General features: G+C 41.7%; 1 protein-coding gene across 1 annotated transcript in view; it reads right to left on the bottom strand.

The window, feature by feature from the left end:
- The window catches only part of Tmf1 (TATA element modulatory factor 1), a 65,707-nt gene extending 51,084 nt beyond the window's left edge, over positions 1–14,623 (bottom strand). Inside the window, exons 1-2 of the mRNA XM_045135944.1 lie at positions 14,345–14,623; positions 95–1,296 (exon numbers count right to left, since the gene is read on the bottom strand). Of these exons, the coding sequence (XP_044991879.1) occupies positions 95–1,296; positions 14,345–14,486 (1,344 nt within the window). The 5' untranslated portion in view covers positions 14,487–14,623. The remainder of the gene's footprint in view (positions 1–94; positions 1,297–14,344) is intronic.
- Between the last annotated feature and the right edge of the window lie 10,236 nt (positions 14,624–24,859).

Here is a 24,859-nt window from a genome sequence, read left to right as displayed (position 1 = left end):
TTTCAAATAAATATAAATTATTCATCAATGAAAACACTTAAAATATTTTTATATCCAAAACATACCCCCAAATCCTCCTCTATTTTATAGTTACCTTGCAAACATTATCTTTCTCAGAAAGAACTTCCAGCTGACTTTCAACAGCTTTGAACTGCTCAGTCACCTGGCTTGAGATAGTGTGTCCTTCGTGTATTGGTGCAGAAGAAACTAGCAAATCCGGCTGTTCACAGTTAACAGGAGTTGCACTTCGTCCACTCTCCTCCAATTCCGCTTCCTCGGTAGGTATAACTAAGCTTTCATTTACTTCTTCAGCTTTTCCTTCAATGGACTCAACTATCTTGGTTTTTGGAGTTGAAGGATTAACTGTAATGGGCACTAAAGTGCAGCCTTTGCCTGGCAATTCATCATCTGAATTGATTTCACTTACGCTCCGGCTATCCAGTGACTGTACACTAAACGAGTCTATTCTTTCAAAAGCATCAGATGAGCAGCAACTCTCATTGAGCTTTTGGAAATCATCTAAACGATTATATTCAGGGCAGGCAGATGCTGTGAGGAGCTGGAAAGATGTCTGCATGAGGTGAAGACTTGACTTGGCATCTGTTGTCTCTTGTCTTGAGCTGGCTGAGCTCTCACTTATTACACTTTCATGATCTAAAACTTCAATATCACTTGTGGTAGAAGTACCTGATGAGAAAGTACTGACAGGAGGAGAAGGTGTATTGCTCTGTCTGTCTTCATGTTTTTGCTCTTTAGGCTCCAAAGCCATGTCCTTTGTCTCTGCTATGAAAGGCTGAGTAGGCATGGCAGATATACTTTCTACAGCTATTTTTACACCAACAGCATGTTCAGACACTTTCAAGCATACAGCTGGTAACTTCATCTCAGATTCTTCACTAGCAATTTCTTCATGCTTGCCTTCAGTCTCAGCTGATGGAGTGTCCATTGATAGGGTCTCGCTGGATACACACACAGAGTCTCTTGCTTCTGATTCACTTGTTTCAGCAGCTCTTGACTGTCCGGCGGACAAGGATTCATGTAAGCTGCCTTTCACTTCTTCTTCTGGCCGCTGTGTTTTAGCTGGTGGTTTGGATACCACTGGACTCTTCTGAATGGTCTGGACATCCGATGGAGAAAGAAAGGCACTGAAGAAATTTTCAGATTCATCTACTACAGTCCTACGAACAGGCTTTGTAATTGCTTTAGGGGAGGCTGTTGGTGGATTCTGAGGCTCAGTGTTTGATTTCAACCCCCACGTTGAAGATTCCCATCCTCCACTGACAGGGGGACTTATTCCTTTGGCAAAAGTAAAATAAAATAACATGTATAACAGTAATGTTTCAATCATTGTTATAAATATAAAGAAAAGAAAACCTATAGAATATAATCAATAACTCATACCAGTTAACTTCTGTTTACAGCATTATTAATTCCAGGCAAATTTTGGGTCTTAAAGAATGTTAGCCAGGCGTGGTGGCGCACGACTTTAATCCCAGCACTCAGGAGGCAGAGGTAGGAGAATCACCATGAGTTCAAGGCCACGCTGAGACTACAGAGTTAATTCCAGGTCAGCCTGGACCAGAGTGAGACCTTACCTCGAAAACCCCCCCCCAAAAAAAAAAAAAAAAAAAGTAATTATAAGCCGGACATGGTGGTGCACACCTTTAATCCCAACACTTGGGAGGCAGAGGTAGGAGGATTGCCATGAGTTCAAGGCCAGCCTAAGAATACGGAGCGAATTCCAGGTCAGCCTGAGTTAGAGTGAAACCCTACCTTGAAAAAGAAAAAAAAAAAAAAAAAAAGAAGAATATAATTATAGCCAGGTGTGGTGGCACACAACTTTAATACCAGCACTCAGGAGGCAGAGGTAGGAGAATTGACATGAGTTCAAGGCCACCCTGAGACTACATAATGAATTCCAGGTCAGCCTGACCTCGAAAGTGAGTCTACCTCAAAAAAAAACTATTAAAAAAAGAATTTAACTAGGGACTGGAAAGATAGCTTAGCCGTTAAGACACCTGCCTGCAAAGCCTAAGGACCCAGGTTTGATTCTTCAGGTCCCACATAAGCCAGATACACATGGTGGCATCTCCTTCCCTACAAATTCTACATATATGTATGTGTATGTATGTATATGTATATATAATTTTTTCTTATTTTTGATTTTGCAAGGTAGGGTCTCATTCTGGCCCAGGCTAACCTGTAATTCACTATGTAGTTTCAGGGTGGCCTTGAACTCACAATGATCCTCCTAACTCTGCCCCCAAGAGCTGAGATTAAAGGCTTGCACCACCATGCCTGGCTCATAAAATATATTTTTAAAAAAGACCAGATTTGGAGGGTGGGATATTGCTAAGCTCATGAAGGCTGCTGACCCAACTATGATTCCTCAGCATGCATATAAAGCTGTTCGCAGGCCAGGATACCCTATCTTAAAAGAAGGTAGAGAACAAAACCTCCTCTGACCTCCACACACACGTTATGGTGCATGTATGCATACATACGTATACACACAAATAAATATTTTTAAATATCCTATTTATTCATTCATTTTAGAGAGAGAAAGAGAGAAAGAAGGAACTAGGGTTAGGTTAGTGTTAGGCAGGGGAAAAAAAGAGAATGAAGCCGGGCATGGTGGCACATACTTTTAATCCCAGCAATCTGGAGGATGAGGTAGGAAGATCACTGTGAGTTCAAGGTCACCCTGACACTACATAGTGACTTCCTGGTCACCTGGGCTAGAGTGAAACACTATCTCAAAAAAAAAAAAAAACAGAAAAAAGAAAAAAGAGAGAGAATGAGCACAACAGGGCATCTAGCCACTGTACATGAACTCCGCAAACGTGCACCGCCTTGTGCACCTGGCTCTACACTGGGTACTGAAAAAATCAAACATCGATCCTTTGGCTTTGCCAGCAAGCCTCTCCAACCCTAAATTAGATTCAGGGTAGCCTCAAATTAAAGGCCATATTCCTACCTCTGCCTCCCAAATGCGGAGATTAATGACATGCACCACTACACTTGACCCTAATTTTTTTTTTAAAGACCAGACCTAGCTTGAGCTAGCAAAAGCAAATAGGCTATTCCCACCCACAATAAATTTATAAGGTAATAGTGTGTATATTACAACCCATGTTAAGCTATAGATAAGTATGACTTGTTTTGCAAAAAGCAGGTTATGAGTGGTCACAGTATTATGTTAATTTTACTCTTATAATGTAATAAAACAGGGCTGGAGGACTGGCTTAGTGATTAAGGCATTTGCCTGCAAAGCCAAAGGACTCAGGTTTGATTCCCAAGGACCCAGGTTAGCCATATGCACAAGGGGGTGCACACATCTGGAATTTGTTTGCAGTGGGTGGAGGCCCTGGCGTGCCCATTCCCTCTCTCTCCCTCTTTCTCTGCAAAATAAATAAATAGTTTTTTTAAATAAATTAAATTAAATAAGAAAACAAAATTGTAAGTTAAATAGAGGGTTAAGACTCAAAAGCTGAACAATTACTTCCGGTCATGATTGCGGCACAGGAACCACGCCAAAGGAGCCTAAAGAAGAAAAAGAAAGAAAACAGCAAAATGTACTCTACTGAAAAGTGAAGGTGTTCCAAGGCTCAGGGTCTACTGCAGAAGAGGGAAAGGTGGTGGAAAGAATGTAAGAGTCAAAGGAAGGGTAAATGTGCTCCCCACAGACACCAAATGGCCTGGATATCCATGACTTCACAGTGCCCAACACTACCTACACAAGACCATCCTAAGAGGAGGAAAACATCATGACATCAAAATAAAAGAGAGACTGATTGACAGGGAGAGGGGATATGATGGAGAATGGAGTTTGAAAGGGGAAAGTGGGAGGAGGGAAGGTTTTACCATGGGATATTTTTTATAATCATGGAAGTTGTTAATAAAAATTTAAAATAAAAAATAAAAAAATAGGGCTGGAGAGATGGCTTAGCGGTTAAGCGCTTGCCTGTGAAGCCTAAGGACCCCGGTTCAAGGCTCGTTTCCCCAGGACCCACGTTAGCCAGATGCACAAGGGGGCGCACGCATCTGGAGTTCAGCTGCAGTGGCTGGTGGCCCTGGCGTGCCCATTCTCTCTTTCTCTCTGTCTGTTGCTCTCAAATAAATAAATAAAAATAAATAAAAAATTTTCAAAAGTGAAGGTGTATAACAAATTATTACCCACGAGAGAGAAGTAGAAGGGATCCAGAGTATCTTGAGACCACAGAAGCAGGCAGAAGTGGCTCCACTAGCTGCAGCACCAGGTCTGGGCAACCACAGCTGCCAGGCTTGGCCTGAGCCACAAGAAAAAGCAGGTGAGGGGATTTTCCACTCACACTAGCCTCCTTGCAAACTAAAGAAACGTGAAGGGAGGCTGGCAAGGACCAGTGCAGCAGCTCGTGAAGAATAGGATCACGAGGACCAAAGGGAGAACTTCACCCGCCATCCATAGCCTCCCCTCCCCCCCACTTCCAGCACAAGCACCAGAAACCTGTGGAAGGGAATTCACCTACACAACGCCCAGGACAAGAGACCAGAGCAGTTACCTACTGATCCAGCCAGCCTACTGGAGCCCACAGCACAGAAAGAAGAACCCAAGCAGGCACACAGCATAGCTGAGATTGGTCCATCCAAAAGGATTACACTAGGTCAATTCCCACCAAAAAAGCCTGGGACTGCATTGCAAGTGCTAATTGCACCTTCCATGTCAGGGTAAATTATATGTTAAATATGATAGATGGACGGATTTGCCATTCTTAAATAAACTCTATTTTGGGATTGTCATTGGTTGCTTCCTGACTTATAGTGCCTTTGTCTCCTCTACTGTCCTTTGTTGAAGCCGGGTCTCACTAGGTCACATGCTGACCATGGAACCCTGACAGACCAGAAATATCAGCCTCCCAGTTGACAGGATTAAGGGTGTGGGGCAACAAACATTCTTAGGGACTCTGACTTTGTTAGAGGATCTGTTTGTCATAATAACTACTCTTGCATAAATACTCTGCTGGTTTTAATTAAATGTGTATATTGTTCAGTTGAATTGTGGAATTTTCCTGTATTTTGTTCTACTCAGCCTACTAGAATACTCTCGTAACAAGCAAACCCAACACCTAGGGTCACTTTTGAAGTTACTCTAAGAGTCTTAAGAGCCACACCTAGCACTGTAAGCTCCTATCCTGAAGATATATAACATCAAATTGATTGATACATCTAGTAATACTGCAAATAATTAGAAAACCCAAGGATTAAATTAATCTAAGATGTAAAAACACTTTATATGATAATGCAAGAAACAAAAAATCAAGTCAATATAAATCCAGAAAAATTATAAATCCATCAGAAATGAGATCCAGTGAGACTGATTTAGAAGAAATGCCTGAGAAAGATTTCAAAAGAATGACTATAAATGTGCTTGAAGAAATAAAAGACACCACAAGAAACCAATTTAATGAAATAAGGAGGTCAATAAAAGACATGAATAAGGAAACAGAAATAATAAAACCCTGTCAGAAATACTAGCTATTGTCTGGCTAAATGTATATACTCTGCTTATCAAATGGAGCAGTAAGCACTTCTCTAAATGTTCATACCCTTATAGTAATGCTACTCTCACTTTTGATAGAGAATCTTCTCTTTTCAGATGGCAGTGACCTTTGCATGAAACAGAAGGCATCACGGTGCTAGAAAGAAGCGACAGGAGTGCTCGGCACTACAATACTTCTATCACACCTTCCAAGGCTCAGGGTCTTTTGTGGAAGAGGTAGCAGAAAGAATGTAAGACCCAAAGTAAGGGTAGAACTCCTTACAACATGTTCCCTCCAGATACAAAATGGCCTGGATATCCATGACCTCACAGTGCCTGACACTACCTACACAAGACCACCATAATAGGAGGAAAAGATCATGACATGAAAATAAAAGAGAGACTGATTGAGAGGGAGAGGGGATATGATGGAGAATAGAGTTTGAAAGGGGAAAGTGGGGAAAGGGAAGGCATTACCATGGAATATTTTTTTATAATCATGGAAGTTAATTTAAAAAAAATTGAAGCGGGGCGTGGTGGAGACGTCTTTAATCCCAGCACCGGGGAGGCAGAAGTAGGAGGATGGCTGTGAGTTTGAGGGCACCATGAGACTACCTAGTGAATTTCAGGTCAGCTTGGGCTTGAGTGAGAACCCACCTTGAAACCCCCCCCCCAAAAAAAAAAAAATTGAAAAACAAAATGGGCAATGGGAGGACAAGTTTATGACATCAAAATAAAAGAGAAACTAATTGAGAGGAGTAGGGGATATGTTGGAGAATGGAGTTTCAAAGGGGAAAGTGGGGGGGAGGGAGGGCATTACCATGGGATATTGTTTAAAATCATGAAAGTTGTTAATAAAAATATGTATATATATATATATATATATATACACACACACACACATATATGTATATATGTATACATTTTAAAATGGGCTATGGAACTTAATGAAGAGTTCTCAAAAGAAGTACAGATGGCATATAAACATCTGAAAAAATGTTCTACATCCCCAATCATCAGGAAAATGCAGATTAAAACTACAATGAGATACTATCTCACTCCTGTCAGATTGGCTACCATCATGAAAACAATGACCATAAACAATGGCAAGTATGTGGAAAAAAAAGAACCCTTCTATACGACTGGGGGAAATGCAATCTGCTCTAGCCATTGTATAAATCAATGTGGATGTGGGATACAATGAAAGCAGTCCTAAGAGGTAAATTTATAGTTTTACGTGCCTATATTAAGAAATTAGAAAGGTTGCAAGTAAACGACCTAATGCTTCACCTTAAAGCCTTGGAAAAAGAAGAACAAAGCAAACCAAAAATCAGTAGACATGAAGAATTAATAAAGATTAGAGCAGAACTTAGTGAAATAGAAACCAAAAAAAAAAAAAAAAAATCCAAATAATGAAACAAAGAATTGGTTCTTTGAAAGGATAAACAAGATTGACAAACCCTTAGCAAGTATGACCAAAAGAAAGAGAGAAGAGACACAAATTAATAAAATTAGAGATGAAAAAGGCAACATCACAACAGATACCAGAGAAATTCAAAAAATCATAGAGACATACTATAAAAGCATATACTCCACAAAGTATGAAAATCTGAAATGGATGATTTCCTTGATTTATATGACCTACCTAAATAAAATCAAGATGAGATTAATCACTTAAGTAGACCTATAACAAGTATGGAGATCCAAGCATTAATCAAAAATCTCCCAACTAAAAAAAGTCCAGGCCCAGATGGATTCACTGGTGAATTTTACCAGGCCTAGAGGGAAGAACTAACCCCACTGCTTTAAGCTTTTCCATAAAATAGAAAAAGAAGGAATCCTACCAAACTCCTTCTATGAAGCCAGCATCACCCTGACACCAAAGCCAAGCAAAGATAGAACAAAAAAAGAAAACTACAGACCAATCTCCCTCATGAACATAAATGTAAAAATTCTGAACAAAATATTGGCAAACAGAATACAAGAATATATCAGTAAGATCATTCACCCTGACCAAGTAGGCTTTATCCCAGAGATGCAGGAATGGTTCAACATACGCAAATCGTTAAGTGTAATATATTACATAAATGGGCTGAAGGACAAAAATCACATGATCATCTCATTAGATGCAGAGAAAGCATTCGACAAAATCCAACATCCCTTCATGATAAAAGTCCCACAGAGACTGGGAATAGAAGGAACATATCTCAATATAATAAAGGCTATGTATGACAAACTGACAGCCAACATATTAGTAAGTGGGGAAAAACTGGAAGCTTTTCCACTAAAATCAGGAACAAGACAAGGGTGTCCATGTTCCAACTTTTACTTAATATAGTACTGTTAGTCTTAGCCACAGCAATAAGGCAAGAGACACACATAAAAGGGATACAAATTTGAAAGGAAGTGATCAAGTTATCATTATTTGCAGATGACATAATTCTATACATAAAGGACCCTAAAGACTCTACCAGCAAACTGTTAGAGCTGATAAACACCTATAGCCATATAGCAGGATACAAAATAAATACACAGAAATAAGTAGCCTTCCTATATGCTAACAACACACACACACAGGATGAAATCAGAGAATCACTCCCATTCACAATTGCATCAAGTAAAATAAAGTGCCCTGGAATAAACCTTACCAAGGAAGTAAAGGATGCCTACAATGAAAACGTTAAACCACTCAAGCAAGAAATTGCAGAAGACACTAGGAAATGAAAAAACATCTCTTGTTCCTGGATCGGAAGAATCTAAATTGTGAAAATGGCAATCTTACCAAAAGCAATCTACACATTTAATGCAACCCCCATTAAAATTCCAATGGCATTCTTCACAGAAATAGAAAAAAACAATCCAAAAATTCACTTGGAATCACAAAAAAATCTTGAATATCTAAAATAATACGGAGCAACAAAAACAAGGCTGGTGTTATCACCATACCTGATTTTAACCTATACTACAGAGCCATACTAATAAAAACAGCATGGTACTGGCACAAAAGCAGACATGTAGATAAATGGAACAGAATAGACGACCCAGATGTAAGTCCGAGTAGCTATAGCCACCTGATATTCAATAAAAATGCCAAAAATAATGACTGGAAAAAAGACAGCCTGTTCAGTAAATGGTGCTGGAAAAACTGGATATGTATCTATAGAAGGAAGAAAATAGATTCTTCTCTCTCTCCATGCACAAGAATTAAGTTCAAATGGATTAAAGACCTTAACATCAGACCTGAAATCTGAAACCGCTAGACCCTTCAACATATTGGTCTTGGGAGCCAGGCGTGGTGGCGCATACCTTTAACCCCAGCACTTGGGAGGTAGATGTATGAGGATTGCCACGAGTTCAAGGCCACGCTGAGACTTCATAGTGAATTCCAGGTCAACCTGGGCTAGAGTGAGACCCTACCTCAAAAAAAAAAAAAAAAAAATTGGTCTTGGCAAAGACTTTCTGAATATAACCCCAATTGCTCAGGCAATAAAACCATAGATTAACCACTGGGACTGCATGAAATTACGAAGATTTTGTACTGCAAAGGACACTGTGAATAAAGCAAAGAGGCAACCTACAGAATGGGAAAAAAAATCCTTGCCAGCTATACATCTGATAGAGGATTAATATCTAAGATATACAAAGAACTCAAAAAATTAAATAATAAAAACTCAAACAAGCCAATTAAAAAATGGGCTGTGGAACTAAATAGAGAGTTCTCAAATGAATAAATACAGATGGCCTATAAGCATCTAAAAAAAAAATGTTCTACATCCCTAGTCATCAGGGAAATGCACATTAAAACTACATTGACATTCCATCTCTCTCCTGTTGAGATTGGCTACCATCATGAAAAAAAAAATGAACATCAATGCTGGTGAGGATGTGGAAAAATAGGAACCCTTCTACACTGTTGGTAGGAATGCAATCTGGTACGGCCATTGTGGAAATCAGTGTGGAGGTTTCTAAGACAGCTAAAAATAGATCTACCATAGGACCCAGCTATAGCACTACTAGGTATATAGTCTACGAACTCATCTCACTACCTTAGAGATACTTCCTCAACCATGTTTACTGCCGCTCAATTCACAATAGCTGGGAAATGGAACCAACCTAGATGTCCTTCAACTGATGAGTGAATAATGAAGATATGGCACATTTATACAATGGAGTACTACTCAGCAGTAAAAAAATGAACCCAACATAAAGAAAGAAATTATTTCCCAAAGATTAGAAAAATAAGTTCTAGTTTACCTTTATGACAAGTCCAATTCCCACTCAAGCAAGTTTTGTTCTCCTAGAATTTATTTCATTAATAAAGTCATTATGAATTTCAGAAATGTGCATTTTGAAGGATGGAAAGATGGTTCAGCCATTAAAGGCGCTTGCTTGCAGAAATGCACATTTTTGGAATCACTGCTTAATACTGTAAGGAGTTGAAGGTGGATGTGGTAGTGTACGCCTTTATTCCCAGAACTAGTGAGGTAGAGGCAGGAGGATCATCATAAGTTTGAGGCCACCCTGAGACTCCATAGCAAATTCTAGGTCAGCCTGGGCTAGAATGAGACCTTACCTTGAAAAAAAAAAAAAGTTAAGAGGCTGGACAAGATGGCTAGCGGTTAAGGTGCTTGCATGCAAAGCCTGTCAACCCAGGTTCAATTCCCTAATACCCAAGTAAAGCCAGATGCACAAAGTGGCCCATCCATCTGAAGTTCTTCTGCAATGGTTAGAGCCCCTGGCAGGCCCATTCTCTTTGTCTCTCTCCTCTCTCTGCTTGCAAATAAAAATAAATAAATAGTTGACACTTAACAAAAAAAAACTACAAACAAAACATCTTCTTGCCAGGCCTGGTGGTGCAGAACTCAAGAGGCAGAAGTAGGAAGATAACTGTGAGTTCCAGCCTCGGACTACAGAGTTTCAGTTAGCCTGGGCTAGAGTGAGACACTACCTCAACCTCCCCCTCCCCCAAACAAGAAAATATCCTCTAGGTAAAAAAGGGTTAATTATGGCCCAGCACTGGGGAGGCAGAGATAGGAGGTTCCAGCTAAGCTCCAAGACAGCTTCAGGCTTCATAGTGAATTGCAGGTCAGACTGGGCTAGAATGAGACCCTACCAAAAAAAAGGGAGGGGACTTAATTATCATAGCAGTCAAAGAAACAGACACAATGACTATGACCAAAGCAAAAGAATATTAACTAAAATATCTGAATTATTTCTTTAAAAATTTTCTTGGGCTGGAGAGATGGCTTAACAGTTATGGCGTCTGCCTGCAAAGCCAAAGGATCCTTGTTCGATTCTCCAGGACCCACGTGATCCAGATGCACAAGGGGAGCATGTGTCTGGTATTCGTTTGCAGTTGCTGGATGCCCTGATGTGCCCATTTTCTCTCTCTCAAATAAAAAAATTAATGAAATGTTTTAAAATTTTTTTAATTATTATAAATTTAAAGTGGCTGAACAGAATTATCACAAACTACACAATTAGTTGGTGGAGAGGGCATAGGTAACGAAGGACTTTGTGAAAAGTAACAACATTATAGCAAAGCCCATCTTTTAATAAGATGTCAAAGTTGACTGGCATGAAACATAAGATCCTTCAGTTTTAGCTGAGCATGGTGGCTATGCCTTTAATCCCAGCACTTGGGAGGCAGAGGTAGGAGAATTGCCATGGGTACAAGAGCACCCTGAGAGTACATAATTCCAGGTCAGCCTGTGCTAGACTGAAACCCTACCTCAAAACCCACCCCCACAAAAAAGAAAAGATATTTCAGTTTGAAGATGTAGTTTTACATTTATTTGTTTCATGTTCAATACATGAAAACAATGAAAAACAGAAACCAAAATTAAAAGAAGACTAGGTCTGCTGATTAGTTTTTCATCATCCTAACATATGATAACAATAAAATTCCCCTCTTGGAAAATGCTTTATTTATAATCCCCGTCTTCCATATCCATTTAAGCTACTCCAGTCTTAAGACCATGATCATTTTTTTTTTTTTTTTTTTTGGTTTTTCAAGGTAGGTTCTCACTCTGGTCCAGGCTGACCTGGAATTCACTCTGTAGTCCAGGGTGGCCTCAAACTCACCTCTGCCTCCCAAGTGCTGGGATTAAAGGCGTATGTCACCATGCCTGGCTGACCAAGATCAATTTTATAATTGTGATCACTGAACAAAGCACTTTATGAAAACCTGAGTCCATTCTGGATAACCTGCTCTTAAAAATAAATTACATAGTGAAGGAGAATAGGAGAAAGCTAGCTTCTTTTAGGCAGTTTCATTTAGAGACTGAGGCCCAGAGGGAATCAGGAGATGCCACCCCACATGCCACCTTGCCCTGGCACAGGACTAAAACTCTTGGAAGAAATGGAACCCATGTCTGATCAAGACGGATCTACAGTGTCCCTGCTGTCCAAAGTCTAGCACACTACCTAGATAAATGGCCCAGGTGGGCGGGCTCTGAACAGGCTATAGAGATGATACTTGCATGTGACGCCTAAGGACCAAGGTTCAACTCCCCAAAAATCATGTAAGCCACATGTACATGGTGGCACATGTGTCTGGAGTTCATTTGCAGTGGCTGGAGGCACTGGCATTTCCAGTCTCTTCCATTCTCTCTCAATAAATAAGTGAAAATAAAATTAAAGGCTTTCATCTTGTTTGCATTTTTTTCTTTATGGAGCTCTCAGTGGATTCCCTCTCCTCTCAGCTTGGATATACATGACCCTGGCTTGGGTGGGGGAGCATAACACTGTTTCTTTTTCTGGGGGATTTTCCTGCTTGCCTCTGTTTTATAGCTTGGGGTAACTTCTCACTTTAATTACATGTATAACTTTTCTCTGGCCTCTGCAATCTATCAAATGCATAGATCTAACACATGGGTGCTTTCTCTAACTGTAGGCCTATTACCCAGGTAGTTTCCCCAAACTTGGGGTAACCATGGGTATACCTCTCTTTCCTCAAGATTTCTCATCTGGATTTCTTGGTCTCTGCTTTGATATTTTCTCTCTGCTATTTTTCATAAAGTCACCACCATTTGCTCTTTTAACTTTCTCTCATGAGGCAACTCAAGGTGGGTGCTATGGGTGCTCCTTCTAAATTTCCCTACACAAGCTCCTAAATTCTATTCTCCACGTGTTCGTGACTGTACTCCAGTATGCAGTGTTTCCTATTTCCTAGTGTTTATGACTCTGCTCTAGCCTAGATCCCAATCCCTCTTAAATAAGCCTAACAACTTTTAATTTCTCCCATAAATAAACCCCCAAATTTACGATGCCTCCCTAAATAACCTTATTAATCCATAATTTAACTTTCTTGAGTCCATCTTTATCAATTCTTTGTTAAAGTAGAACAGACAGGGAGAAAAAAGGGGACTAGAGAGATGGCTCATCAATTAAGATGTTTGTCTGCAAAGCCTAACAACCAAGATTCAATTCCCAAGTACCTATGTAAAGCCAGATGTGCAGAGTGGTGCATACACCTGAAGTTTGTATGTAGTGGCAGGAGGCCCTGGTGCACCCATTCTCTCTCCTCTTCCCTCCCTCCTTGAAAATAAATTATTTAAAAGAGGAGGAGGAGGAGGGCTGGCGGAGCATGGTTATGTATGCCTTTAATCCCAACACTTGAGAGACAGACAGGAGGATTATCTGTTCAAGGCCACTGGGGCTAGAGTGAGGCCCCTCAAAAAATAAAGGCGGGTGGCTGGAGAGATGGCTTAGAGGTTAAAGCACTTGACGCAAAGCCAAAGGACCCAAGTTCTATTCCCCAGGACGCAGGGAAGCCAGATGGACAAGGTGTTGCATGCATCTGGAGTTCGTTTGCAGCGGCTGCAGACCTGGTGCACCATAAACATCCTTGCTGTCTTTCACTGTCTCAAATAATTTTTTTAAGAAGATAAAAAAGAAAAAGAGGGGTAGAGGAGATGGTTTAGCAATCAAAGATGCCTACAAAGTCTGTGGATCAGGGTTTGATACCCCAGTGACCACGTAAAACTAGACGTAAAAAGTGGTGCAAGTTTCTGGCTTGTTTACAAGGATAAGCTCTGGGTAAGTGTACACACACACACACACACACACACACACAGAGAGAGAGAGAGAGAGAGAGAGAGAAAGAGAAAGAGAGAGGAGGGGGGAGGAGGGAGGGAGAGGGGAGGGAGAGGCGCAGACAGACATTAAATCTGGAGCTCGTTTGCAGTGGCTAGAGGCCCTGGCACGCCCATTCTCACTCACACTCTGTCACTAATAAATAAATAAATAAATAAATAAATAAATAAATAAATAAAATCAGAAAAATAAAACATATTTTTAAAAAGAGATAAATTTTAGCAAATCTGACACAAATGGCTCTGTAAATGTGATGCAATTCGTAGTTCTTAATCCACACATTCCACTAGCAATATACCCTGTGTATTCTGCCCCTCACCTGCTTACTGACCTAGAAACAAGTTACAAGTTACTTACGCCTTCTCAATTGCATTCATTTTCTTCGTCTTAAAAGACGGAAACTATCAAACCTAACTAGCTGTTTTGAACATAAGAAAGCTTTAAAAAAAAAAAAAAAAAAAGCTCCTGAGCTACCGAACATGAAGTGCTCATTAAAGGTTCGGGCCTGCCCTACCTGTCCTGTTTACTTACTCACTTCAGCCCCAGCAACAGCCCAGCGCGAGCGTGAGAAGCGCAGGGGGCCGGGCCGAGAGACCTGGCCGGGCAGGCGCGGCGCGGCCCCCAGCCCAGGACCGCGCTCGGCCACCACGGCAAGGCTGGCCGGGCTCTCGGGGGGAATCAGCAGCAGGGCCGTCTCCCGTTCGCATGTCCGCCCGCCCCGCTACTCACCAGGCTCGCCGTACGGGATGGCCTCCGTCCAGGCGCTCGGCTCGTCCTCCTGGATGTCTAGGACCCTGTCGATGGACTTCTGGGCCTGGGACAGGGCCTGCTTCGCGAAGCTGGAGAGCTGCGAGGCGTTGAACCAACTCATCGTGCCCCGCAGAGGGCAGGCCGGAACCCTCAGGCCCGTGAGAGCTCGGCGCGACCGCCCGGCCCCGTCTCCTCGGGCAGTCAGCGGGTGACCATGGCCCCCGAGCCTCCCGAGCCCGCCGACCCTCGGCTCTTCTCGCACGGCTGGGGCCAGCGCCCAGTGTGCGCATGCGCCGCGCCCTTCCACGTACACCGCCGCCAGATCCGGGAGCCCAGAGCTCCGAGGAAACGGAAGCGGAGGGGCGCCTGCGTCTTGACGTCACATCCGGGAAGCGCTGGTCCCTCCAGTTACCGAGCCCCGCCCCTGCGGCTGTAGTGACTCCACGTCGGGTGTAAGGCGGGCGTTCTTAGCCCACTGGAGATGGCAAGTAGCGGCCGAGTCCCCTGGGAGGAGTAAGTGAGGTCGGGTAGGCCCTTTTGTAGAAATTATTGTGATTGTAAACGAAAGGAAGTTTGGGCCTCGCATTTCTATTAGCACTTTGTCTCGTATTTAACCAGTTCTCTGTGGACCTTAAGGAGAAATTCTGGTGTGGTTTGGCTTGAATTTGACATAGTGTACAAATTCTGAAACATCTTATAGAAGGAAAAATCTTCCCTCCTCAATACTGGTATTTCTTGTCCAAGCCAAAACAAATCTAGTACCTTGAACTAAATGAATGCATACAGACAACACATCCGCCCACCCCCAAATTTATGTTTAAACCAAATCTCCAAGAGGTGAGAGACCTTTAGGAAATTATTAGGTTATTAGAATGGGAACCTTTATCAGAAGTCCAAGAATGCCTTTTGAGCCTTCCAAGCGTGTGTGTGTGTGTGTGTGTGTGTGTGTGTGTGTGTGTGTGTGTGTGTGTATTTATACATACATACATATGAAATTCAAAGCCATCTCACAAACCAGGAGGCCTCATCACACAGAACCGTGTTGATCTTGAACCTGGCTAGTTTATACAACTGTAAAAAACCAACTTCTGTTACTTATGATCCACCAGCTTTATGGCAATTGTTACAACAGTTCAATAGGACTAAAACACCTGGAAAACAAAATATTTACATATCAGTGTGTATTGTGGATATTACTGAAAATATAACCAGCATGCACTCTTGACAACAGGAAAAAAATTTAAATTGGTGGCCTTCTTAATCCAGTCATCAGCACCTGGAAAACAAAATATTTACCTATCAGTGTGGATTGTGGCTATTACTTAAACTATAACTATCATGCACTCCTGACAACAGGAAAAAACTTTAAATTGGTGGCCTTCTTAATCCAGTCAGCAGCTGTTTGGTTTGGTTCTAATCGTGCTACCAATATATTTAAAAGCCAAATTTTATTCAAAACCCATAATTTCAACTGGTTATGAAAAATATGAGAATTATTTCTGAAGACATCACATCCTTCAGTTGCAAGACACTGAGATATCAAACTAGAACTTAGCTGGAAGCCTCCTCCCTGCTGGCGAGGGGTCATAGTGCTAAAAAGTGCTTATACAGCCTTCTGGGGGAGAAAAGTCATCAAGCTTTAACGAGCAGTGAACCCTGCAAGCTACATAACTGGCCAGCTAGGAAATATGTACCCACAAACACAATACTGGCATGTCTAGTATGTATGGGGTTATGTAACCAACTACTGATTAAATTTGAGGCCAGCTCCATGGGAGGGAATTCATACCGGATACTGAAGGCCTACATAGGAGACTATGGCTGGGGAGGTCATAATCTTAGGGAAAAAGCTATTATTTGGCTAAATGGATATATTATGCCCACCAAACTGCCCTCTAGATATTTATGTTTATGCCCATATATTAGTGATCTCACTTATGGTTAGAGAAGCTTCTCTTTTTGCAGATGGTAGTGGCTACTAAGAAAACTCAAAACTCATCCAAGTGTTAAGAGACAGTGGATAAAACTACAATGAGATTCCATCTCACTCTTGTCAGATTGGCTACCATCAGGAAAATGAATGATCATAAATGCTGGCGGGGATGTGGAAAAAGAGGAACCCTTCTACACTGCTGGTGGGAATGCAATCTGGTCCAGCCATTGTGGAAATCAGTGTGGAGGTTCCTAAAACAGCTAAAGATTGATCTACCATATGACCCAGCTATAGCACTCCTAGACATATATCCTAAGGACTCATCTCATTTCCTTAGAAGTATGTGTTCAGCCATGTTTATTGCTGTTCAATTTATAATACTAGCTGGGAAATGGAACCAGCCTAGATGTCCCTCAACTGATGAGTGGAAAATGAAAATGTGGCACATTTATACAATGGAGTTCTACTCAGCGGTAAAGAAAACTGAAGTTATGAAATTTGCAGAAAAATGGATGGACCTGGAAAGGATTATACTAAGTGAGGTAACCCAGGCCCAGAAAGCCAAGTGCCACATGTTCTCTCTCAAATGTGGATCCTAGCTACAGATGATTGGGCTTCTGCGTGAGAATGAAAATACTTAGTAGCAGAGGCCAGTAAGTTAAAAAGGAGACATAAAGGGAAGAGAAAGGAAGGGAGGAGGATACTTAATAGGTTGATATTGTATATATGTAATTACAATGATTGTAATGGGGAGGTAATATGATGGAGAATGGAATTTCAAATGGGAAAGTGTGGGGGTAGGGAGGGAGGGAATTACCATGGGATATATTTTATAATAATGGAAAATGTTAATACAAATTAAAAAAAAAATGTCAGCCAAAAAAAAAAAAAAAGAAGGGATTCCGTGGAGATATTTGGGAGGAAGAAATGATCATGGTATATTGTTTATATTTATGGAAGTTGTCAATAAAAAGTTAAGAAACAGAAAAAAAAAGGGGCTATGGAACTAAATAGAAAGTTCTCATCAGAAGGAATACAGATGACATATAAACATCTTTAAAAGTTTTCTACATACGAGGCCATCAGGGAAATGCAAATTAAAACTACCATCTCCCATCAGAATGGCTACTATCAAGAAAACAAATGACAATAAATGTTGGTGAAGATGTAGTAAAAGGAGAACCCTTCCGCACTGTTGGTGGGAATGTCATCTGGTATAGCCATTGTAGAAATCAGTGTGGAGTTTCTTGAGACAGCTTAAAATAGATTGGCCATATTACCCAGCTATAGTACTCCTAGGCATATATCCTAATGACTCTTTTTTTTTTTTAAAGTGTCTTTCTCATCATCAAAGGAACCTACTATTATTTATTTATTTATTTTAGAGCGACAGACACAGAGAGAAAGACAGATAGAGGGAGAGAGAGAGAATGGGCGCGCCAGGGCTTCCAGCCTCTGCATACAAACTCCAGACGCGTGCGCCCCCTTGTGCATCTGGCTAACGTGGGACCTGGGGAACCGAGCCTCAAACCGGGGTCCTTAGGCTTCACAGGCAAGCACTTAACCGCTAAGCCATCTCTCCAGCCCTGTCCTAATGACTCTTCTCACTACCTTAGAGATACTTGCACAACCATGTTTGTTGATGCTCTATTCACAATAGCTAGGAAATGGAACCAGCCTAGATGTCCATCCACAGAGGAATGGATACTTAAGATGTGGTACATCTACACAATGGAGTTCTATTCAGTGGTAAAGAAAAATGAAATTATTAAATTTGCAGGGAAATGGATGGATCTGGAAAGGATTATACTAAATGAGGTAACCCAGGCCCAGAAAGCCAGACATCACATGTTCTGTCTTATATGTGGGTCTTAGCTACAAATGTATAGACTTGTGTGTGATCTGGAACCAAAATTCAGTAGCAGAGGCCCATAAGCTAGAAAAAGGCTTTAATGAATGGAGCAGAGGGAAGGTCTTAAGGAGATGGTATTGTATATATGTAAGTAGAAAAAAAGATTACAGGGAAGGGAAAGGCCTAAGCGAGGTCAGGGGAAAAGATTATATAAAACAAAGGTGGGGGGAAGGGTCAATCAAAATTCAAGATATTCTGAATAAGACATATTAAAATCTACTTTCTTGAATAATGGCACACCTAGAAGCCATAGATTTTTAGTAGAAAATTTTCACTGCCAGGGATGGGATACCTTCTAGTGAGTTGTTGGCCAGGGAGGTCCCTGTTGCCTCCAAAACATTATAGGTTATTGCCAAGGCCCTTGGTTTCCCATGAGAAAGAGATGGTAAGACCCTATTGCTAAGACTTCACATGCCAGAGTGGCAAAGTCACTGAGAAATCAAGCTGGTGCTGAGCAGAAAACTTTCTCCCTGTAGACCAGCCAACTGAAAGCTGGAAAAAGCTGCACTGTATGCAGCCTTATGGGAGACAGAACTCATCAGCGGTGAAACGGTGGACCTCAAGTTATGACTGAACAAGTGCAGTGGTGGCATGTCTGCTCTGGGGAAATCAACTGCTCTCAAATTGGCTGGAGGCCAGCTCTATGGGAGGGAATACATGCCTGGTACTGAAAACCTAGTCAAAAGCCTATAGCAGGGGAGTTCATGAGCCTTAGGGGTACAAAGCCTGCTCTTGTCTCGATAAATGCATATATTACTCTCACCAAATTGCCCTGAAAGCACTACACTTAATGTCCATACTCATATATTAATGCTACTCTCACTTCTAGTTAGAGAAGCTTCTTATTTTAGATGGCGATGACCACTAGATTGACCCAAAAGGCAACATAGTCCTGAAAAGAAGGGATGAAGGAGCGTCCAGCACTGAAACGTCTCACACTCTCCAAGGCTCGGGGTCCATTGCAGAAGAGGTGACGGAAAGAATGTAAGAGCCAAAGGAAGGGTACCACTCCTTACATATAACTGTCCAAACATAATGTGGCCTCAATATCCAAGACCTCACAGTGCCTAGCAATACCCACACAAGACCCTCATAATAGGGGGAAAAGATGATGACACCAATTTAAAAGAGAGACTAATGGAGAGAGAGCGAGGGGGGATATGATGTAGAACAGAGTTATGAAGGGGAAAGTGGGGGAGCGAAGGGAAATACTATGATTTGTTGTAAGTATAGAAGTTGTTAATAAAAATATATTAAAAAATGAAAAACAAGTTCCTCCAGCAAATAAAAAAAAATGTCCTTTCCTTAGGTGCCACTAAGATTTTTGATTCTTTCAAGGAAGCTAAGGCCACATTGGGGTGAGATTCTCACTTCATCCGTGTCCAGCAGTCTACACTCTGGCCATACGTTCTAACTTCACCTGTATCTACCCTGCCCTCATCCTGCCCAACTGAAGTGACCATAACAGAGGATAAGATAATACCCTCACTAAAGCAGGTGTTATGAATATTGAATCTTTTTGGCCTACCTTGTTTGCAAAGGCCCTGGCCAATGTCAATCCTGGGAGTCTCACCTGTAATGTAGGAGTTGGTGTACCTCTTCCCAATGCAGGTGCTGTACCCACAGGAAACCCTGCCCACCACTGCTGCTGCACAGATGAGAAGAAAGTATTAGCTAAGAAAGACGAGTCTGATGACAACATGGACTTTGGTTATTTTTAACTAAACCTCTCATAACACACTCAATAAAAGAAGACTGTTGCCAGGCATGGTGGTACACTCCTTTAATCCTAGCAATCAGGAGGCAGAGGTAGGAGGATCACCATGAGTTGGAGGTCACCCTGAGACATAGTGAATTCCAGCCTGGACTAGAGTGAAACCCTACTTCGAAAAACCAAAAAAAAAAAAAAAAAAAAAAGACTGTCAACATAAAAAACGCATGCTTTACACATTCCTGTATTCACAATACTCAACAGAGGGAGTATTGTTGGGCCTTGAGAGGCCTGGGTGTGAGGCCTAGTGGAACTTCCTGAGCCTAGCTAAAGTTTGGTGATCTGCCTTGGGCCAGTTACACCTAATGGCTTCTGGCCTGCTACTTCCACGTAGGAGTTGGAATTCCCACACGTGCACTTGGGACCAATCATCTCAAAGGCCCTTACCTCTCCCCCTCTCCCGTCCTAAAATCTCCGCCTTCGTTCTCAACATGATATAGGCAACTGCTTGTAACAATAAAGCGAGTTCCTGCTTTGACAAGACTCCCAACTCAGTGTGGTTTTTCTCTGGTGACTAGGAGAGGTTCTGAGTCATCCGAACTTCATCCCTTCTTCCTCTACCCCTTGGGAGGAACCAGTGGCCCTGGTCCCTCCTCAGCACTACCTACCTGCTGGGGAGGAGCCCAACCTCTGGTGCCTAACGTGGGGCTCTGGGAACCTGGAAGACTAGTGCCCCATGAGAGGCATTCTGGTTGAGGAGGTCAATTGGTGTACATGTGTGGGTGAGCATACCCTCATAAGTTATGAGGTAGTCTTCATATTTAATGCGTTAAACTTTGCTTCTATAACCTGTACTTGCTTGTCAACATCACTTCGTTCTCTTTCTCTTTCCTTTCACTTTTGGTTTCCCAGCAAGCAGCATCTGCAGCTTTTGTATTTCTGATCGGGTCATATGTCCCTAGTGAACACACTGCGTGGCTTTTGACCTTTAGGCTGTGCTTCTCTCTCTCTCTGCTTGGGCCTGTGAAGGCAGGCCAACTTTTTCTGCCATTATGAAACTTCCCCTGGATCTGTAAGCTTCAATAAATATCCCTTCCTCTATAACTGTACCTGGTCTGGAAGTTTATCTCAGCGAACCTGAAGCTGTCTGATACAGAACTTGGGTACCGAGGAGTGGACTGAGATGAACCTGACCATTTGGATGTTGATCTTTTGGAACCTTTATCTTGGAGGAATAGGTATGGACATTCATCCCTCTTCCTCAACCCCTTGGGACCAGTGGGACTGGTCCCTCCTCAGCACTACCTGCCCACTGGGAAGGAGCCCGTCAGAGTGTCACAAGTTTTGAGACCAGCCTGAACTACACAAATAAACCTTGACTTAAAAAAAATAAATAGGAGCTGGAGGCCCTGCTGCACCCATTCTCTCTCCTCTCTCTCTCTCTCTCTCTCTCTCTCTGTCTCTCTCTCTCTCTCTCTCTCGGCCTCTTTCTTTCTGTCAAATAAATAAATAAATAACATGTTTAAAAAAATAGCAGGGCGTAGTGAAACACACCTTTTATCTCAGCACTCGGGAGGCAGAGGTAGGAAATCAACATGAGTTCAAGGCCACCCTGAGACTACAGAGTGAATTCCAGGTCACACTGAGTTAGATTGAGATCCTATCTTGAAAACTAAAAATTAAAATATTAAAAAATAACCTAGGCTGGAGATACCTGGAACCACCACCAAAAATTTTTAAAAGCTACACTGATTTGTATTCTTTTAAGTAAAACATATAAATCTACCTATAGCCAACATTACTCTGAATAGGGAAAAACTGAAAACATTTCCTCTAAAATCTGGAACAAGCCAAGGATTCCCACTGTCTCTACCCATTTAATACAGTTTGGAGTCTTATCTAGAGCAGTAAGACATGAGGACATAAAAAGGATAAAAATCACAGGAGGGCTGAAGAGATGGCATAGTGGTTAAGGTACTTGCTTGTGAAGCCTAAGGACCCAGCTTCAATTCTCCAGGACCCACTTAAGCCGGATGCATGAAGTGGCGCATGTACCTGGAATCCGTTTGCAGCAGCTAGAGGCCATGGCACAACCACTCTCCCTCTATCTGCCTCTTTCTTTCTTTCTTTCTTTCTTTCTTTCTTTCTTTCTTTCTTTCTTTTTTTTTTTTGTATTTTTATTTTATTTTATTTTTTACCTCTTTTTCTAGCTCTTTCTGTTAAATAATTTTTTAAAAATCAGAAAAGAAATGAAATAATCACTATTTACAAATGATATGAGTCCATATTTAAATGACCCTACAGACTCTACTAGAAAACATTTAATAAAGAACTTCAGTAGGGTTGCAGGATACAAAATCAATACACAAAAATCAGTAGCATTGGGCTAGAGAGGTGTCTTAGTGGTTAAGCGCTTGCATGTGAAGCCTAAGGACTCTGGTTTGAGGCTCAATTCCCCAGGATCCACGTTAGACAGATGCATAAGGGGGCAAACACATCCAGAGTTCATTTGGAGTGGCTGGAGACCCTGGCACACCCCCCCTTTCACTGACTCTCTCTCTGTTGCTCTCAAATAAATAAATATAAAAAAATTTGAATAAGTAGCATTCATATATTCCAAGAATGAACTTGCTGAGAAAAACAGAAAAATAATTCATTCTCAAGAGTTCTCCTTAAAAATACAGAACTTAGACACATACACACAAAGTGGGTGTGATGGTTTGATTCAGGTGTCCCCCATAAACTTAGGTGCTCTGAATCCTGGGTTCCCAGCTGATGGAGATTTGAGAATTCAAGCCTCCTGGAGGCAATGTATTGTTGGGGGCGGGGTTATGGGTATGATAGCCAGTTTCCCCATGCCAGTGTTTGGCACACTCTCTTGTTCCTGTTGTTCACCTGATGTTGGCCAGGGAGTGATGTCCACCCTCTGCTCATGCCATCATTTTCCCCTGCCATCATGGACCTTCCCTCTCAAGCCTGTAAGCCAAAATAAACCTCTTTTTATCCCCTCAAAATAAAAATACACCAGTGAAGATACTCAACAGCGGACACTGCAAGCCTTAGATTTGGCCAGCCATTCCAAATGAGCCAAAAGGTGCAATAGTGGTATATCTGTCATGGTGGAAACCCACTGCCCTCTAATTGGACTGGTGGTAAAAACCAAAGAACAGAAACTAGCCACGTGTGGTGATGCACGCCTTTAATCCCAGCACTCAGGAGGCAGAGGTAGTAGGATTGCCATGAGTTCAAGGCCACCCTGAGACTAATACTGAATTCCAAGTCAGCCTGGGTTAGAGACCCTACCTTGAAAAACCAGAAAAAATAAAAAAGACTTTAACATCCTAAAGAAAGCACTAAAGAAGTGGTTCCTGGATTAGCAGGATACTGTGAAAATAGCTATATTACCAAAAGTAATCTATACAGATGCAGTGTGATTCCAATCAAAGCTCCAATATTTTTCTCAGAACTAGGAAAACAATCCAAATGTTCATATAAAAGCAAAAAAGGCATATTCATAAGGTAACCTTAACCACTAGGGAATGCAAATTTAAAAAAACCTTGAGATTTCATCTTACCCTAGTTAGAATTTCCATTCTCCAAGAAAGCTAATGACAACAAATGCTGGTGAGGTTGTGAGTGGAGGGAAACTCTTATGTACTGTTGGTAGGAGTGTCAACTGGTATAGGCACTGTGGAAATCAGTGTGGAGGTTTCTCAAAAAGCAAAAACATTGGGCTAGAGAAATGGTTTAGCAGTTAAGGTGCTTGCCTTAAGGATCCATGTTCAATTCTCCAGATCCCACATAAACCAGATGCACATGATGGCACATGCATCTGGAAATCATTTGCAGTGGCTTAAGGCCCTGGCATGCTCATTGTCTCCCTCTACCTCTCTCTCCTTCTCACTCTTCCTGTCTCTAGTAAATAAATTTAAAAATGCAATTTTTTTTTTTTTTTAAGAGCAAAAATTTGGGCTGGAGAGATGGCTTAGCAGTTAAGGTACGTCTGGAGTTTATTTGCAGTGCCTAGAGCCCTGGTGTGCCCATTCTCTGTCCCCTCCCCCCTGCCCCCATCTCAAATAAAATTAAATTTTAAAAAATCTTTAAAAAAAGCCAGGCATGGTGGCACACATCTTTAAAATCAGCACTCGCGAGGCAGAGATAGGAGGATCGCTGTGAGTTCGAGGTCACCCTGAGACTACATAATGAATTCCAGATCAGCCTGAGCTAGAGTGAGACCCTATCTCAAAAAACAAACAAACAAACAAAAACCCTACCATATGACCCAGCTATACCACTCTCTCCTGGGCACATACCCACAGAACTTTATATCCTTTCATACACATACCTGAACATGGAAGTTCACTTCTGCTCTATTCATAAGATAGAATATGAAAATCAACATAAATGTCCATCAATTGCTTGATGATTGCTTAATGAAAAAGTGATATGTATACACAATGGAGTTTTATTCAGTTGTAAAGAAAAATGACCAAGGATGGAATACTTCCAGTGAGTTGTTGGCCAGGGAGGTCCCTGATGCCCCCAAAACATTATAGGCCATTACCAAGGCCAATGGTTTCCCACCAGGAATAGTTGGTAAGACCCTACTGCTGAAGACTACACATACTTGAGCTGCAAGGTCACTGAGAAATCCTGCTGGAACTGAGCTGAAAACCTCCTCCATGTAGACCAGCTGACAGGAAGCTGGAAAAAGCCATGTTACATGCAGTTCAATGGGAGAGAGAGAAATCACCAGAGACGATACTTAACAGTGGACACTGCAAGTCTTATATTTGGCTAGCCAGGTCAAATGAGCCAACAGGTGCAACAGTGGCACATCTGTTATAGGGGAAACCAACTGCCCTCTACCTGGACTGGAGGCCCGCTTTATGGGAGGGAATAGATCCCTGATACTGAAAACCTAGGAGGGTAGTCATG

The sequence above is a fragment of the Jaculus jaculus genome, chromosome 16 (genome assembly GCF_020740685.1).
Source record: "Jaculus jaculus isolate mJacJac1 chromosome 16, mJacJac1.mat.Y.cur, whole genome shotgun sequence".
NCBI classification, from domain to species: domain Eukaryota; kingdom Metazoa; phylum Chordata; class Mammalia; order Rodentia; family Dipodidae; genus Jaculus; species Jaculus jaculus.
This window is presented reverse-complemented; position numbering and strand designations above follow the sequence as displayed.